This window comes from Stegostoma tigrinum, chromosome 4, assembly GCF_030684315.1.
Source record: "Stegostoma tigrinum isolate sSteTig4 chromosome 4, sSteTig4.hap1, whole genome shotgun sequence".
Taxonomy (NCBI): Eukaryota; Metazoa; Chordata; class Chondrichthyes; order Orectolobiformes; family Stegostomatidae; genus Stegostoma; species Stegostoma tigrinum.
The window spans coordinates 48,700,388-48,719,239 of NC_081357.1; the positions used below are offsets into that span (position 1 = coordinate 48,700,388).

The following is an 18,852-nucleotide window of genomic DNA, read 5'->3' on the forward strand; positions in this document are numbered from 1 at the left end:
CTCTGGATGGAAACCTCCAGGATTCTATTCTTCCTGAAGTAACATATATGCTTAGTCACTGCACACCACTATTAATGCACCCAAACCATAGTCTTCTTGGACATGGCCTTTTCGGACTTACTCCCCTACAAATTTCCACTCTTGCTTTTAAGACCCTGCTCAAGACCCATGCACAAACAAAGTGTTCGTCATCGCTCCCAAATGCTCTTCTCTGGCATAATGCCACTGTGAATTAACGGAATATGGCTGTCCAACATTTCCTTTCAGGCACACAAGGCAGCCATGCATCTGAAAACTTACCCGAAGCATTTCCAATGCATTTACCTCCTTCCTTAAATAAGGTGTCCAATATTGCACACCATACTCCACGTAGAATATTTTCGTTGTGCTAAACTACAATGCTTAATTTAAAGTTGTTACTGTTAACATTCCAAAAGCCTGATAAAACAAACAAACAAACAAACAAACAATCTCGACTTTATGTGCAAGAATGTTAGAAATATTTCAAGACCATCTAAGAGAACTGCAATCCAACTGCATCTGACTTAATACGTTCACTTTACAAATCCTTCAATAAACCACAGACTGCATTCATAGAAACTCAGATGTCTCAGCAGCCACTGTATTGCCTGCTGTGAATCCATCTGTTTCTCGATATCACACCAGCCATTATAATATGCAGTGTTGCAGAATTGAAAGGAAATCTGAGGCAAAATATTATCTCTTAACTTGAATATTCTTCAAATACAAGTTTGAATAAAACATGTTCAAAAGCAGCAACTCAACTGAACAATTGTTGTTCTCAAAAATAATGACATGGTAATGCCTGAACATTCAATATCCTGGTAATTACATGTTCTTGGCCATCCGTTTTCCTCTACAATATTATAATTTGGATCTACAGAAATATGCATTCCAATAGAAGCACGTGATATAACATATGAACAAGGAAGCCATTTAGCTCAACAAGCCTGCTCTGCTGTTTAGGGTTACACTACAAACATAGGAAATGCCTCATTGTTTTAAAAGGCTGATCCCTGCTTTTTTAAAAAAAGAAAACAGTGACACTTATGTTTCTCCTTTTGGAAGATTCCAGGCCTCCTCGCCACAGTTATTCTGTAAAGAACCCGCAGGAATGTGTGTTCCACCCAAGTGGCCTCTTACTTTTCTACACTCCAGGAGATACAAATTTAAGCTGTCCGACATTTTCTGGTTTGGCACCCATCAGTCTGAAAATTTCTCTGAACTTCTTCCAACGTGTTTACTTTCTTTCTTAAATAAGGTGTCCAATAGTGCACAGCATACTCCATGTTCTTACCACTGGCTTGTATAGCTTATACACAAAAAAAATGCAGCAAGTTATTTATGCTTTTGATTCCTCTCAGGATAGCATTATCATTATTACCTAATTACTGCGAGTATTTGTATACTGACCATTTGAGAACCATGCACAGACAACCAAATCCCTCTGCATCCTCTCACCATTTAGAAATTGAGTGTTTTCAGCTGTTCCTGCCATGGACAGTTTCATATTATCCCCCATATGATACACCATTTGCTACATTCTTGCCTACTCAATCTACAGCTTAATGCCATCTTCAATAGCTTACTTTCCTACCCATCTTTGTCATCAAAACGTTTGGCAACCATAACTTGAAAGGTTAAAAACCCATTTATGTCTATGGTTCAATAACAGAAAACCAATCTTCCATCCAAGCCAAAATGGTCCCTTCTACACCATGAACAAACATGACGTGTAAGTGGGCCACCAACAAACATGACATGCAAGGGGGCAACATTAAGTTAAGTTATTCATCCAGTTAAAATGGCAATAGAATTTCAGACACTAATGCAAAACTCTGCACTGTTGATTGCTTCCTTTTAAAATGATCACTGACCAACATATTCAGACATGCAGCTAAAATTCAGAATGGCAAAGGAATACTACCCACTGTATTATTGAACAGTCTCCATATGAAATCAAATCGATTATGACAAAACGCTTGATTAATCATCACAATGGCCCAAAAAGGAACAAAGAGTTGCAAAATTGATGAGACGGGGCAGGGGGAAGCATAGCCAAAAAAAAAAATAAATAAAATCAAAGGAAACAGGAGAAGATTAGACTTTTTTCAACCACGAGAAAATCTTGCAAGACAGAACACCCAGGCAGAGGGTAGCTATAATTTAGGAAGTAAGATTTACCAGGATAAAACTGAGGGGCACCAACACAGTGAGCAGTACTTTTGCTGGATCTCTTCAGGAAGGCTTAAACTAGCGTGGCGGGGGAGTGGGAACCAGAGCAACAGGCCAGTAAGTGCAGGGACTGGGGACAAAAGAGAGATGGAGATATGCATAGTGCAGAGTAAGAGCAGGCAGAGGGAGGTTTTGGGGCTCGGAGGCTTTGGAGGTCTGGAGGGCATTTACTTCAATGCATGAAGCATAACAGGTAAAGCAGATGAACTAAGAGCAGGGATTGCTGCAGGCAATATGTTATTGTCATTATGGAGACATGCTTAAAAAAGAGCAACGACAATGTTGTTGAGGAAAATACTGAGATACAGGCTACAAGACGAGGTGAGATTGAGGTTCACAAGGAAGGAGGTATCAGAAATCCTCGAGTGTGAAGATAGGTAAGTCCCCTGGGCCGGATGGGATTTATCCTAGGATCCTCTGGGAAGTCAGGGAGGAGATTGCCAAGTCTTTGGCATTGATCTTTAACTAGTCATTGTCTACAGGAATAGTACCAGATGACTGGAGGATAGCAAGTGTGGTTCCCCTGTTCGAGAAGGGGAGTAGAGACAACCCTGGTAATTACAGACCAGTGAGCCTTACCTCAGTTGTTGGTAAAGTGTTGGAAAAGGTTATAAGGGATAGGATTTATAATCATCTAGAAAAGAATAAATTGATTAGGGATAGTTAGCACGGTTTTGTGAAGGGAAGGTTGTGCCTCACAAACCTGGAGTTCTTTGAGAAGGTGACCAAACAGGTAGATGAGAGTAAACCGGTTGATGTGGTGTATATGGATTTCAGCAAGGCTTTCAATAAGGTTCCACACAGTAGGCTATTGTACAAAACGTGGAAGAATGGGGTTGTGGGAGATATAGCAGTTTGGATCGGAAATTGGCTTGCTGGAAGATGACAGAGGGTGGTAGTTGATGGGAAATGTTCATCCTGGAGACCAGTTACTAGTGGTGTACCGCAAGGGTCGGTGTTGGGTCCACTGCTGTTTGTCATTTTTATAAATGACCTGGATGAGGACGTAGAAGGATGGGTTAGTAAATTTGCAGACAACACTAAGCTCGGTGGAGTTGTGGATAGTGACGAAGGATGCTGTAGGTTGCAGAGACATAGATAAGCTGCAGAGCTGGGCCGAGTGGTGGCAAATGGAATATAATGCGGGCAAGTGTGAGGTGATGCACTTTGGTAGGAGTAACCAGAAGGCAAAGTATTGGGCTAATGGTAAGATACTTGGTAGTGTAGATTAGCAGAGAGAGATCCCAGTGTCCATGTACACAGATCCTTGAAAGTTGCCACCCAGGTTGACAGGACTATTAAAGCAGCATACAGTGTTTTACCTTTTATAATAGAGGGATCGAGTTCCAGAACCAAGAGGTTATGGTGAAGCTGTACAAAAAACTCTGGTGCAGCCGCACTTAAGTATTGCGTACAGTTCTGGTCACCGCATTGTAAGGTTGTGGAAGCTTTGGAAAGGGTGCAGGAGGAGATTTACTAGGATGTTGCCTGGTATGGAGGGAAGGTCTTATGAGGAAAGGCTGAGGGACCTGAGGCTGTTTTCGTTAGAGAGAAGGTGGTTGAGAGGTGACTTAATTAAGACATAAAATAATCAGAGGATTGGATAGGGACAGCCTTCTTCCTAGGATGGTGACGGCAAGCATGATGGGGCATAGCTTTAAATTGAGGGGTGAAAGATATAGGACAGATGTCAGAGGTAGTTTCTTTACTCAGTAGTAAGGGAATGGAACGCTTGGCCTGCAACGGTAGTAGATTCGCCAACTTTAGGTACATTTAAGTCGTCACTGGATAAGCATATGGACGTACAAGGAATAGTGTAGGTTAGATGGGCTTGAGATCGGTATGACAGGTCGGCACAACATAGAGGGCCGAAGGGCCTGTACTGTGCTATAATGTTCTATGTATGACTGGAAACTTAACATTCCAGGGTCTCACTGTTTTAGACAGGACAGAAAGGGAAACAAAAGGGGCTGGGGGAGTCACATAGCTTTGATGTGATCCGTAATCAGCAACGTTGAGGGAGGACATATCGGAGGGATCAAGCAGTGAGGCATTATGGGAGGAGCTCAGGAATAGGAATAGTGAAGTCACAATGTTGGCAGTTTTCTATAGACCTCGCAACGGCCCACGGGAGACAGAAGCAGATATATCATAGAATTGTGTCATAAAATTTTTTGTAGACATTTACTGGAAACAGTGTGAAAAAAGCTGGGTAGTTGTGGTAGGTGACTTCAAACTTTCCTTGTATTGACTGGGACTCCCTTACAGACAGGGGTTCGGACACAGAACAATTTGCTAGATGCGTCCAGGAGGGCTTTTTAATACAGTATGTTGACAAGACAACCAGAGAGGCCATATTAGATGCGGTACTAGGGAATGAGCCAGGACAGGACAGATGATTGATGTTTCAGCAGGAGAGCACTTTGGGCTTCTTGATCCTTGCTCCACAAGATTTCGCATAGTCACAGAAAAGGACAAGTGTGGCCTTTGGGTGAGGGTGCTTAATTGGGCAAAGGTCAATTACATCCAAATTAGACGGCAACTGGGGCATGTGGATAGGGAGTTATTTGAGGGCAAATCTCCGTCTGGCACATGGGAGGCTTTTCAGGACCTGGTGATTGAAGTGCAGGACATTCACGTCCCCGCTAAACTGAAGGACAGGATTCGGAAAACATGGATGACAAGGGAATTTGTAAGCTCAGTCAAAAGGGAAAAGGAAGCATGCAATAGGTCTAGGTAGCTACAAACTGACCAAGCCCTTGGAGGAATATAGAGAAAGGAGGAGGAACATCAAATGTGGAATTAGGAAGGCTAAAAAGAGGCCATGAAATATCTTTAGCAAACAGGGTCAAGGAGAATCCCAAGGCTTTATATGCATATATTAGGAGGGTGCAAGGGAAACAGTAGCCCTACTGATAGGCAAAGGAGGGAAGTTACACGTTCAGCCACTGGAAGTGGGAGAGATATTTAATGAGTATGTTACATCTGTCTTCACTGTGGAGAAGAACTTGACTGACGATGAAGTCAGGGGTGTGTGTGAATATTCTACAGAATGTAAATATATGGAAGGAGAAAAAGTTTTTGGTATCCTAAATTGCATTAAAGTAGGCAAGTCCCCAGGGCCAGCCGAGATCTGTACCAGATTTCAAGAGGCGAGGAAGGAAGCAGCTGGGGCATTAGCAGATATAAATCACATCATCTTTGGCCACAGGTGAAGTTCCAAAGGACTGGAGATAAGCCAAGGTTGTTCCCTTGTTTAAGAAAGGGAGGATAATCCAGAAAATTATAGGCTGGTGAACCTAACATCTGTGGTGGAGATGCTCTGAGAGAAGATACTGAGGGAAAAGACATATACACATTTGGAAGAAAACAGACAAGTTAGTAACAGCCAGCCTTGTTTTGTCTGGGGAAGATCAAGTCTTACTGACCTGTCTGAATTTTTTGAAGAGGTGACAAAGATAATTGAGGAGGGAAGGGCCGTAAATGTAGGTTATATGACTTTAGTAAGGCAGTTGATAAAGTCCCTCCTGGCAAATTGGTGCAAAAACTAAAATCACGTGGGAATTGGCACGGGCTGGATACAAAACTGGCTTGGTCATAGAAGACAGGAGGAAATGGTGGAAGGGTGTGTTTGGAATGGAGACCAGTAACTAGTGGTGTTCCACAGGGAACTGTCTTAAGTATTTGCTGCAAACAGCAGAGGACAAGTGATCCGGAGGAAAAGGGGGGTGTTCTGATTACTAAGTTTGCAGATGACACGAAGATTGGTAGAGTTGCTGACGATGCCAACAATTGTGAAAGGATACAACAGGATATATTTAGAGATTGGTGACTTGGGCACAGAAACAGCAGATGGCATTTAATTCAGACAAATGCTAGGCAATGCATTTTGGAGGATCAAATTTAATTGTGAATTATACAGTAAGGGCTGATCCCTTAGGAGCCTTAACATACAGGTCGAGCTGGATGTGCAGGTCCACTGCTCCCGAAAAGCAGAAATTCAGGCAGCCAAGGTGAATAAGGCGGCATATGGCATGTTTGCTTTCATCAGCTGGGGCACTGAGAACAAGAGTTGGCAAACCATGTTGTATATAAAAAGGTACCATATGAAACACATTAGGCCACATTGGGAGAATTGTGCACAGTTTTGCTTGTCACACTACCAAAAATCAAGTGCAAGTTTTAATGAGTGCAGAGAAGGCTCACCAAGATGTTGACCAATCTCAAGAGCACTGGCTCTGAGGAATGGTTTAAAAAGCTGAAAAGGAGACCTGATAGAGATCAGAAAAATGATGAAACATAGACAGGCTGGGCAATTAGAGACTCTCTCCCCCAGGGTTGAAGTTTCAATTTCAAGGGGACATAGGTTCAAGGTGAGATGGGGAAAGTGTGGGGGAGATGTGCAAGAAAGTTTTTCCAGAGAGTGATAGGTGGTGGTGGTGATGGTGATGGAAGAGGAGGTGGAAGAAGCTGTCGGTGACATTTCAGAGGCATCTGGATGGTTGTATGAAAGAGAATGGCTATGGATCAAATAAAGGGCAGAAGGTCTGTCTTTTTGTTGAGAAAGGGCATGACTGTCGACACAGGCGTGGAGGGCCAAAGGGGTTGTTCCTGTGCAGAACTTCACTTTTACTCTTTGTTCTTTGATCAAAAATCAACCGTTTTGACAGCCACATTTTCCCATTTTCTGAGAACAACCTTGTTCATCTTTCGACCGTTCATCTCACATCAAGATGGTGCGTGGTGTGTTTGGAACCTGCAGCAATAGTCAACGCCCTTATGGTTTCCATTTTCCAAGACGTTCAGCACTTTCACAGCAAAGAAAAGTGTCTGCCCAGTCTTTTATTTAATGTAAGACATCAAGTCTGACAACTATTTGAAAGCAAATAGTATGTTTCAAGTTTCAAACACAGTTCTGCTCTGCATTCATTTCCTATTAAGTTACACTAACCAAAACAATGTTTTGTTAATGCACTACCTGTTTTTATTTGTTCAGGTGGACACTGAATTTCATGTAAGATTACCTTATTTGGAGAGTGTTCGCTGTCAAGTTAGTGTGACAAGGAAGCTAGGCAAGTCATTTGATCATATTTGTGAGAACAACTGTAGCAAGTGAAGCTGACTTGCCCACATGCATATAGATCCACGACCATCCACTACCCCAACTTTCAGGAAAGTGAGGATCATACAAAAAAATGAAAAAGAAAGATCAGGGCCCCGAGGCTAAGGGGACATGGATCCAAGTTGTCTTTTTCCAAAGTAACTCCCATTTTTTAAACCATCTACCACCATTTCCTCCACGAATGAGTGTAGCACCACAGCTGGGCAGAAGCAAGCTGGGATCAATAGACAAGCCTTTGGCTTTCCACTGCTTTGTGGCACTATTACCAAATGAATGTCAATGAAGGATCGACTGGATTAATAAGTAGACAGATTTGTACACAGGAGGCAGAGATATAAACACTGGTTGCAACAGGGAGGTACTGGGAAGGCAAATGGTAACCAAAAGTTTCACAAATCCACTTAGTTCCTTATAATATTAAAACAAAATCACTGTTTGCTAAGATTTCTAAGTGCAGATTATAGGATGTATAAAAGGCATACAAATTGTTGTTTCGTAGTACAGAACTTGGGTAGCACTGAAATGACGACATCTTGACAAAGATTGACATTCCTGACTGGTCCAGTTCCCTAAAGCAAATAACTGACCCTCAGGTGATTGCTTCAATTCATTTACACACGGATGGTTTCTGATATAGAAGTACTTTAGAAGAATCTAAGCAGAGAAGTTTGTGCTACCATTTAATTAGTCATAATGTCCTGTATTCCACTTTGAAGTTATTAAAAAGTATCTACCGTGCACAGTTTATGTTGCAGTTTCAGTCAGGCACTTTGTGAAAGTGCTCAGAGAGTGTTCAATAGGACACAGATTGCATTTGGTTCACCTGGAGACAGTGAATAGGGAGAAACCTATGCTTTAAGGTTACCCAACTGGAGATTATTTGGTGAAAAATGAAATTCAGTTGAAAAGCCCAGCACAGGTGACAGGGGTTTAAAAGAGGGTTGGTAGCTTGGAGAACTCAACATGCATGTTAAAGTTAATAGTGGTGGTCTGCACTGAGGGAACAGGGTGAAAGCATGCAAGAGGAAGAGTGGGAGACAGAATGTGAAGAGAACAGCAAGGGGGACAAAAAAAAAAAAGGGCAAGAGCTGCAGTGGGAAAGAACAAACAGAATGGGAAGAAGTTCAGAGAGTACAAAGACTGCCGAGTCACAGAATGCGAAGTGAAATGCCTCGTTATTCAAAGGATTTCTGGAAAGATTTTATGACGCAGCATGAAAATTAATATGGTGTACAGCGTTTTGATAAGCGATTTTGTTTGATCATAGCCACTTCACATGCATATTAAAATACAATAAAATTTGTACAGTCCCCACTGAGGGATCTACATGCTGGAGCTCATGCTCATCTTTGGATATGAATGCAATTTATTTCATTTTAGTATTTCCATTTGGAAAGCCTGAAGTAGAAAACAAAACTGCCTTTAGCAGATCTACCACAATTCTTCTTCCTGGTTTATTGGAGGATTCAAGACCAAAGTTTAAATACTTAAGTTTCAAAATGTCTTCAAATTTTGGATTTGGATTTCAATGTTTTGCATGGAACTTACAAGTTCTAATAAACCCTGGCCTTATGGGCCAACTAGTCAGACTGTGCATCAGAGGTACGAAAGAGGTTAACTTTTTTTTGCATTCTTGGCAGCCATCTGCACCATTATAAAAGTAAAGTAATGATAAAAGCTAACTACACCTGGTCAGCTAACACTATCAAATGCACAACTGATCCTTGTCACAGGCTTTGATTCGACAACCCACTCAGTTAAAAATTAAAGGAACCTTTAAGCAACCTAAAAAAGTAAAAAAAATACAAGAACAAAGCAAAACATCACAACCAACTTGAGCCAATTCAGTCCCTATGTTTGGACTGAAAAGCAATGATGTCCAAACTGGTTTCCTGGTCTATCACAGTCATGTGATTTCACCCAAGAGGAACATACATACCAGAGGCTGTGCTCCAGACTTGCCAATCAGCTTGCTAAGCAGTTCCCAGTGTAGCTACAATGCTGGAATCCACCTATCCAATGTGGAAGAATGCCCAGGTATATCCCGCATACAAAAAGCAGGACAATTCAACACAGTCAGTTAATCACCACAGTCTACTCTCAAATCATCAGGAAAGTGATGGAAGGGTGATCATCAGTGCTATCAACCAACACCTGCACAGCAATAACCTGTGCAGTGACACCCAGTTTGAGTTAAGAGTTCTGCCAGGGACACTCAGCTCCTTACCTCATTACTGCCTTGGCTCAAACATGGATGAAAGAGCTGAATTCAAGGGAAGGTGAGAGGGTGACAGCACGGTGGCTCAGTGGTTGGCTCTTCTGTCTCAGCTCCAGGGACCTAGGTTTGACTCCACCCCAGGCAGTTGCCTGGGTGCAGTTTGTACGTTGTCTGGGTGGGCTTCCTCCCACAGCCCACCGATGTGCAAGTTAGGTGCACTGGCTATGCTAAATTGCCTACAGTGTGTGTCCAGGGATGTGTAAACTAGGTGGGTTAACTATGGGAAAAGATGGGATGTTCTTTGGAGGGTCAGTGTGAATTCAATGAGCCAAATGGCTTACTTCTACATTGTAGAGATTCCAGGATTCTAAGCCATTCGTCAAATACATCTTGCAGAGTGGGGCATCAAGGAGCCCTAGCAAAACTGGAATCAGTGGGAATTGGGTGGACGAAAGCCCCAGATAGTTTGATCATCAATAGGATAGGGTTTTGGCGATCAAACATCTCAACTCCAGGGCACCTCTGCAGAAGTTCCTCAGGGTGGTACCTTAGGCCTAACCATCTTCAGCTACTTCAATGACCTTCCTTCTATCATAAGGTCAGAAGCAGGGATGTTTGCCAATGATTGCACAATGTTCAGCATCACTGGAGCACCTCAGATACTGAAGCAATTTACCGGTACTTCTGCTATAACAAGTGTTTCATTGACAAACTAGGTGGCTGTAACACAAGTGATGAATAGTGGACAGTGCTTGGATAATGCTAACTTTCTACCGTACAAGGTATATAATGATTTTAAGATAACAAAGCGTGAAGCTGGATGAACACAGCAGGCCAAGCAGCATCTCAGGAGCACAAAAGCTGACGTTTCAGGTCTAGACCCTTCATCAGAGAGGGGGATGGGGTGAGGGTTCTGGAATAAATAGGGAGAGAGAGGGGGAGGCGGACCAAAGATGGAGAGAAAAGAAGACAGCTGGAGAGGAGAGTATAGGTGGGGAGGTAGGGAGGGGATAGGTCAGTCCAGGGAAGACGGACAGGTCAAGGAGGTGGGATGAGGTTAGTAGGAAGGAAATGGAGGTGCGGCTTGGGGTGGGAGGAAGGGATGGGTGAGAGGAAGAACAGGTTAGGGAGGCGGATACAGGCTGGGCTGGTTTTGGGATGCGGTGGGGAAAGGGGAGGTTTTGAAGCTGGTGAAGTTCACATTGATACCATTGGGCTGCAGGGTTCCCAAGCGGAATATGAGTTGCTGTTCCTGCAACCTTCGGGTGGCATCATTGTGACACTGCAGGAGGCCCATGATGGACATGTCATCTAAAGAATGGGAGGGGGAGTGGAAATGGTTCGCGACTGGGAGGTGCAGTTGTTTATTGCGAACCGAGCGGAGGTGTTCTGCAAAGCGGTCCCCAAGCCTCTGCTTGGTTTCCCCAATGTAAACGGAAGCCACACTGGGTACAATGGATACAGTATACCACATTGGCAGATGTGCAGGTGAACCTCTGCTTAATATGGAAAGTCATCTTGGGGCCTGGGATAGGGGTGAGGGAGATGGTGTGGGGGAAGGTGTAGCATTTCCTGCAGTTGCAGGGGAAGGCGCCGGTGTGGTGGGGTTGGAGGGCAGTGTGGAGCGAACAAGGGAGTCACGGAGAGAGTGGTCTCTCCGGAAAGCAGACAAGGGTGGGGATGGAAAAATGTCTTGGGTGATGGGGTCGGATTGTAGATGGCGGAAGTGTCGGAGGATGATGCGTTGTATCCTGAGGTTGGTGGGGTGGTGAGAGAGAACGAGGGGGATCCTCCTGGGGCGGGGTGTGAGGGATGTGTTGCAGGAGACGCGGTCAAGGGCGTTCTCGACCACTGTGGGGGGAAGTTGCGGTCCTTGAAGAACCGGGACATCTGGGATGTGCAGGAGTGGAATGCCTCATCGTGGGAGCAGATGCGGAGGAATTGGGAATAGCGGATGGAATTTTTGCAGGAGGGTCGGTGGGAGGAGGTGTATTCTAGGTCGCTGTGGGAGTCGGTGGGCTTGAAATGGACATCAGTTACAAGCTGGTTGCCTGAGATGGAGACAGAGGTCCAGGAAGGTGAGGGATGTGCTGGAGATGGCCCAGGTGAACTGAAGGTTGGGGTGGAAGGTGTTGGTGAAGTGGATGAACTGTTCATGCTCCTCTGCGGAGCAAGAGGCGGCGCCGATACAGTCAATTTTTGCAGCCTGTGTAGGTGCGGAAGAGGGACTGTTCCACGTAACCTACAAAGAGACAAGCATAGCTGGGGCCCACACGGGTGCCCATGGCCATCCCCTTTGTCTGTAGGGAGTGGGAGGAATCGAAAGAGAAGTTGTTGAGGGTAAGGACAAGTTTGGCTAGCCAGACGAGGGTGTCGGTGGAGGGGGACTGGTCGGGCCTGCGGGACAGGAAGAAGCAGAGGGCCTTGAGGCCATCTGCATGCGGAATATAGGTGTATAGGGACTGGACGTCCATGGTGAAAATGAGGTGTTGGGGGCCAGGGAATTGGAAGTTCTGCAGGAGGTGGAGGGCATGGGTGGTGTCACGGACGTAGGTAGGGAGTTCCTGGACCAAAAAGGGGAGAAAATGAAGTCCAGATAGGTGGAGGGGAGTTTGGTGGGGCAGGAACAGGCTGAGACAATGGGTCGACCAGGGTAGGCAGGTTTGTGGATTTTGGGAAGGAGATAGAAACGGGTCATGCAGGGTTGGGGAATAAGGTTGGAGGCTGTGGGTGGGAGGTCCCGAGGTGATGAGGTCATGAATTGTGTTAGAGATGATGGTTCGGTGCTCGGGGGTGGGGTCATGATCAAGGGGGCGGTAGGTGGTGGTGTCGGAGAGTTGGTGTTTGGCCTCGGTGATGTAGAGGTCAGTGCGCCATACTACCTACTAACCTCATCCCACCTCCTTGACCTGTCCGTCTTCCCTGGATTGACCTATCCCCTTCCTACACTGTCCTCTCCACCTATCTTCTTCTCTCCATCTTCGGTCCGCCTCCCCATCTCCCCCTATTTATTCTAGAACCCTCACCCCATCCCCCTCTCTGATGAAGGGTCTAGGCCCGAAACATCAGCTTTTGAGCTCCTGAGATGCTGCTTGGCCTGCTGTGTTCATCCAGCTTCACACTTTGTTATCTTGGATTCTCCAGCATCTGCAGTTCCCATTATCACTGATATAATGATTTTCTATAGCTAATTCCCTATAATGTGATTTTGTATGGCATGAGGTCACACAAAAACACAATGATTGAGTTATAGGAGAACTACCTGTACCTTCAAATGCAAGGCTTGGATAATATGCAGATTTAGGTTGAAATATGGCAAGTAATAATTGTGCCACACAACTGACAAGTAATTACCACCTCCACTAATGTAATTTAACTACCACCCATTGACAATGAACGGTATTACCATCACTGAATCCTTGACTAAAATCAACATCCTGGGGGCTGACTATTGACTAGTAACTCAACTGGACAATCCATATAAATACAGTGACTGCAACAGCAGGTCAAAGGATAGGAGTACTATAACAAGTAATTCAGGACAAAGTAATCTGCATGATTAGCACCACATCCACTCCCTCCACCACCAGCACTGAGCAGCATGTACCATTTGCAAAATACACTGTAAACATTCAAAGATCCTTAGATAGCATCTTCCAAAGTCATGACCACACCCATCTGAAAGGACGAGAGCTGCAGATACATGCTAACACCACCACCTGCAATTTTGTCTTTAAGCCACTGACCGTCCTTCACCGTCATTGGGTGAAAATCCTCAAATTCCCTCCATAATGGAATCATGGATCTACCTACAGCAAACAGACTGCAATGGGTAAAAATCGTAGCTCACCACCACCTTTGAGGGCAATTAGGTATGGGCAATAATTGTTGGCCCAGTCAGTCAATGATACCCACATTCGTGAGGAATATAAAAAAACTCATGAGATAACAAAATAGGAGTTAGCCTCATCTAAATCAAAGCTCAAGCAGCTACTTACTAGTCTTCAAGTACTCTGATCAATCAACACCAATCAACCTAATCAACAATGTTACTGTTCAACAATGTTACTGTTCCACTCACATACTCTGCACTACTGATTATAATACTAACCTGAACTCTTAAATTCGCTTGAATGGTCAACAACTACAATTGCCTTGTTGTTTTCAGGCAAATAGAAATAGGCCTGAACCAGTCAGTCAGTCAGCCAGCCAGCTGAGGCTATTCCATCAGTTAATTATGGAAGAGACGGAGAGACAGCTACCTCAACTCTGCTTACCTGTCTTTCATCCATATTCTTCAGTGAAAAATCTACTTGACTCAAATTCGACTACCCTTGGGGTGAAAGCCCACTTCTGATTTCATCCCTAAATAGTCTTGATCCGATTTCAAAACTGTGCTCTTTTGTTTTGTAATCACTAACCAGGCAGTTTCTCTCTGTTTAGGTCTATTTATTGTTTTAAAACACAACTAAGTCACACTTCAAACTGTCTAAACTCAAAAAAGGAAAAACAAGCCAAGCTTTCATGTCATTCTGGCAAAACTGTGCTGCACCCCCTTTTCAAAGCCAACATGAGGTGCCCAAGGATGGTTACAGTACTTATATGCTATATACATCTGTAGCACTACTACCACCCTATTGTATTTTATTTCCCTCAAAAGGAAAGGAAGAGTGACAATGCAACTTGCAGGCCATCTTAACGTGTTTGATTTGGAGGGTTGGAATAGTTAGAGAAAAAAGATATATATATATATATACACACCACATTATCACAAATCCATCCTTTGTTTGTGGTCTGGTATAATGACTGGGATAATTAGTTTGATTATGTTCTTGAATTTCCAAGAGAAAAACCGATCATCTGAAAATCAGGTGCACCATTCTGCACAGAGTCCAGGGAGTATTTGCTGTAAAATATGCTCGGCTCGGGGCGTAAGTTTCATGAAATTTACATCACTTCATATGGACTCACTACAGAATGCAAGTTACAGTTTGAAGGCTACTTCAAACATTAATAGAACAAAGTTCTAAGCATTTTCTTAGTATCAATGGAGTTACAATCATCATAACCAACTATTCCAGGTTCTAGTGAGCTGAAACAGTATCATTTACAGTACATAGGTGTTCAGACATTTAAAATAACATTTGAAGAATTAATAAAGATGTACCTCATTGCCGTGGACCATCAAATGATGTGTAGTAACTAAAGCCTTAAACACCACCACCCAGCTGCTGTTCGTTGCTCTCTCAAAGAGTGTGTCAGCCATTTGAGGTATATTAACATTGGTCTCATTTGTGGCTTGAATAAGATCTGAAAAGACAATAATACTGTTGTGTAATTCAGAATTGATTAATAAAGTGAAAGAACTTTCAGTTTGCTTCTCCATTAAAACTAAGTTACTTGCAGTGTAGTTTTTACAAGAACAGAATAAAAATATGCACTTTGATTTTAGGTGTTAGACAGTTATTGAAAATGCCAAAATATATAAAACAAGATACTACAGGCACTAGAAAGTGAAACAAAAACAGGAAATGTTGAAATAATCAAATCATTGCACTGGACCAGGTTAAACATGAAGGGGTTTTTAAGCAAATACAGAGGCAAGGAAAGGGCAGGGCCAAATTGAGAGATCTGTAATAAAGTGAAAGCTAGCAGTTGGAAAATGACAAGAGGTTTTGAAAGGGTACAAGGCGAAGGTGGGTGTTAGTGGGATAGGTTGAAAAAAGATGGGAGGTGTAAATAGGAAAAGTAAAATCATCCAAAACCGAAGGAAAAACAAAAGAATTGGGAGACTTCTCCAAATCACATTCTCCTTATGCCTTGGCATGTTGGGTTTTTTGCCTCCCCAACCATCTTTCACCCAATTGCAATCCTTTTTGTTCATTGCCACCCTGACCCTTTTTAGCCTTTGTACTTGCTCAAAACCTCAGGTCCCTTTTTCCAGTTCCGATTGAAGGTTACCAAATTTGAATATTAACTGGATATAAGTTTGCTCGCTGAGCTGGAAGGTTCATTTTCAGACGTTTCGTCACCATTCTAGGTAATATCAGTGAGCCTCCGGTGAAGCGCTGGTGTTATGTCCCGCTTTCCATTTATCTATTTAGGATTTCCTGCATTGGCGACACCATTTCCCGTTCTTTTTCTCAGAGGCTGGTAGATGGGCTCCAAATCAATGTGTTTGTTGATGGAGTTCCGGTTGGAATGTCATACTTCTAGAAATTCTCGTGCGTGTCTGTTTGGCTTGTCCTAGGATGGATGTGTTGTCCCAAGTGGTGTCCTTCCTCATCTGTATGTAAGGATACTAGTGATAATGGGTCATGTCATTTTGTGGCTAGTTGATGTTCATGTATCCTGGTGGCTAGCTTTCTGCCTGTTTGTCCAATGTAGTGTTTGTCACAGTTCTTGCAAGGTATTTGACGAACGTCATTTACAAATTACAAGCCACAAATAGACACGACCCACTATCACTAGTATCCTTACCTACAGATGGAGGAAGGACAACACATCCATCCTAGGACTAGCCAAACACAGACATACATGAGAATTCCTAGAAGCATGGCATAGCATTCCAACTGGAACTCCATCAACTAACACGTTGATTTGGAGCCCATCTACCAGCCTCTGAGAAAGAGAACAGGAAATGACATCACCAACCCAAGGAAATCCTAAACAGATAAATGGAAAGCGGGACATAACACCAGCGCTTCAACTGAGGCTCACTGATGTTACCTAGAATGGTGACGAAACGTCTGAAAACAAACCTTCCAGCTCAGCAAGCAAAATCACATCCAGAAACTCAACCTGAGCTACAAATCTTCTCAAAACTCGTGAATATTAACTGTTTCCAACTCCACAAACACAGTCCGGCACATGAAGTATTTGAAAAATTTTGTATTTCGTTAATAAAATTCCATTGTACTATTTTAAGCAATTTATGAAAATATTAATTTTTAAGTGGAAACTACAGCATTATTCAACACAATCCATTATTCAAATTGTTGACTTCAAAGTAAAGTGGCATTTAATAAGCACAACATAGCTGTGCAGATAATAAAAAGTTTAATGAACTTTTGTCTTTTTTGCAAAAAAGACGTTTGTCAAAATTTTTCATCTTGCACTTATCAGGACAATTTTTTTTTTAAGTCACTCACGGAAGGAATGTTGCTGGCTCGGCAGCTTTTATTGCCCATTCCTCTTTGCCCAGTCGGCAGTTAAGTGTCAACCACATTGCTGTGGGTCTGGAGTCACATGTAGGCCAGACCACGAAAGGGTGACAGTTTCCTTCCCTAAAGGACATTAATGAACCATATGTGTTTTTCTGACAATTTACAATGGATTTATGGTCAGTCAGATTCTCAATTACAGGTATTTATTGAATGCAAATTCCACCATTTGTCACGGCAAGATTCGTACCCAGAACATTATCTAGGCCTCTGGATTAACAATCCAATGATAAACACCATTAGACCATTGCCTCTGTCTAATTTGCAAGAAATGCCAAGTTATAGGAGTTTACAGTGCTGTTTGGTTGGCACTCGGACTCTAGCTGGTAAAGGAATCAACTAACGATGAGCATGTGTAAGTGGCCAATCTTTGTTTAAATATTCAATCCAGCTGCGTTGACTGAGTGGCCAAGGCAGTGCCTACAGAATCACTATTTAGTTGAGGTGAAAGAAGTGTGATGTTTGTGCATGCTTGTCAGTAAAGAACAGGGTCCAGTGTAGTAATATGTAGTTTTTAGTATATGCTGGAGCATCACAAAGTCCAACAATCCAACACTAAGTTTGTTCACAGCGTCAGGATTATTCACCAGATGTTGTCTAATTATGGAAACATTGGATCATGTTGAGAGTTTAATAATTTAGGCTGGTTGGATAAAGTTAATACATTAAAATTATTCAGAGCAGCACACAACCAATTCCTGCCGATGTAGCAGAAATAGTCCAACAAGGAATGCTGGAGTGCCAAAATCTCACCTCCATTGACACAGAATGAACAAATGCTCTTATGGATCACATTTGTACCATTTTTCAAATTTCAACAGCCATTTTATTATTGCCATCATTGGCCATTTAAACCAAATTTCACCATTATATTTAACTGAAGGTTCTTAGATTGAATCTCTCCAAAAAGGAAATGTTGGAAGTGTGAATTAACCAAAGATACAGGAAAGCATTCAGTAGGTCCTTCCACACAGAAGCAGATGGAGCAAATACCTAGAATGGATAGATTGTCATATGAGGAAAAGTTGGAGAGGGTAGTCTTGTATCTGCTGGAGGAGTTTAGAAGAGTAAGAGGTGGCTTGATTGAAACATATCCAATCCTGGAGGGAACTTGACAGGATAGATGTGGAAAGGATGTTTCCACTTATGGGAAAATCTAGAACTTCAGGATCACATTTTAAGTTGGGGATCACTTGTTCAAAACCATGATTAGACAATTTTTTGTCTTCTCAGTATTCAACTACTTTGGAACACTCCTGAAAAAGGTGGTAGAAGTAGAACATTGGAATATTTTATAAGGCTGAGGTAGATAGATTGTTAAGCAAGGGGTTAAAAGCTTAAAAAGGGTAGGTGGGAACCACACACAGTCATGAAGTACAAAAGCCGCCCTTCAATCCATCGAATATGCACCGACACATGCGGATCTGAAGTCACATACCAGATCAACCATAACGTCACAGAATGAAGAAACAAGCACAAGCAGTTGCATGGTCTACTCGTTCTGCTGACTCATGTTTGTAATATTTTCATTCTCACATCTATTACAAAGTTAAAAATTCTTCCTTCAAACATTAACTGTTGGTTTTATTTCAATAATGAGAGAAGTTGATTTTCTAAGTGGCAATACTACAAGTTATGGCAACAAATACCAAATCCCCTGAAACACTGGAAATTGTAAACAAAAAAGGTTGTGTTAATCAAGTGAACCATATCCAACGAACTTCTCAAAAACTCCTCTGAAAGATCAGAGATTACAAATTAAAAAAGACAACTACATTTTGCAAATATATCAAGTTGCTATATACACAACGTCGACCCAGGTCAATTCTTGTTCTCCCATTACTCACAACTCTATCCAATACAAAAGCCAGATTTCCACACCACAACACACCCCCAGCCCACCCAACCCCACATTTTCCTCAATCCTGTTCTGCTCTTATGTGCATTAACACTCACGTGTAACACTTTCTCCATCTTTTTCTTTTACTCTTCTTTACCTCTATTTTTCTTCCCCACTCTGCAACAAAAGGTAC

General features: G+C 42.7%; 1 protein-coding gene across 24 annotated transcripts in view; it reads right to left on the reverse strand.

Moving 5' to 3' along the window:
• The window catches only part of snap91a (synaptosome associated protein 91a), a 239,065-nt gene that overhangs the window by 156,696 nt on the left and 63,517 nt on the right, over window positions 1–18,852 (reverse strand). For 23 of the 24 annotated variants that reach the window (XM_059645339.1, XM_059645336.1, XM_059645342.1 and 20 more), the window contains one exon: window positions 14,764–14,906. In XM_059645339.1, the coding sequence (XP_059501322.1) occupies window positions 14,764–14,906 (143 nt within the window). Of the gene's footprint in view, window positions 1–300; window positions 401–14,763; window positions 14,907–18,852 lie in introns of those variants that run through there. The other variant, XM_059645338.1, reaches the window with a different exon arrangement.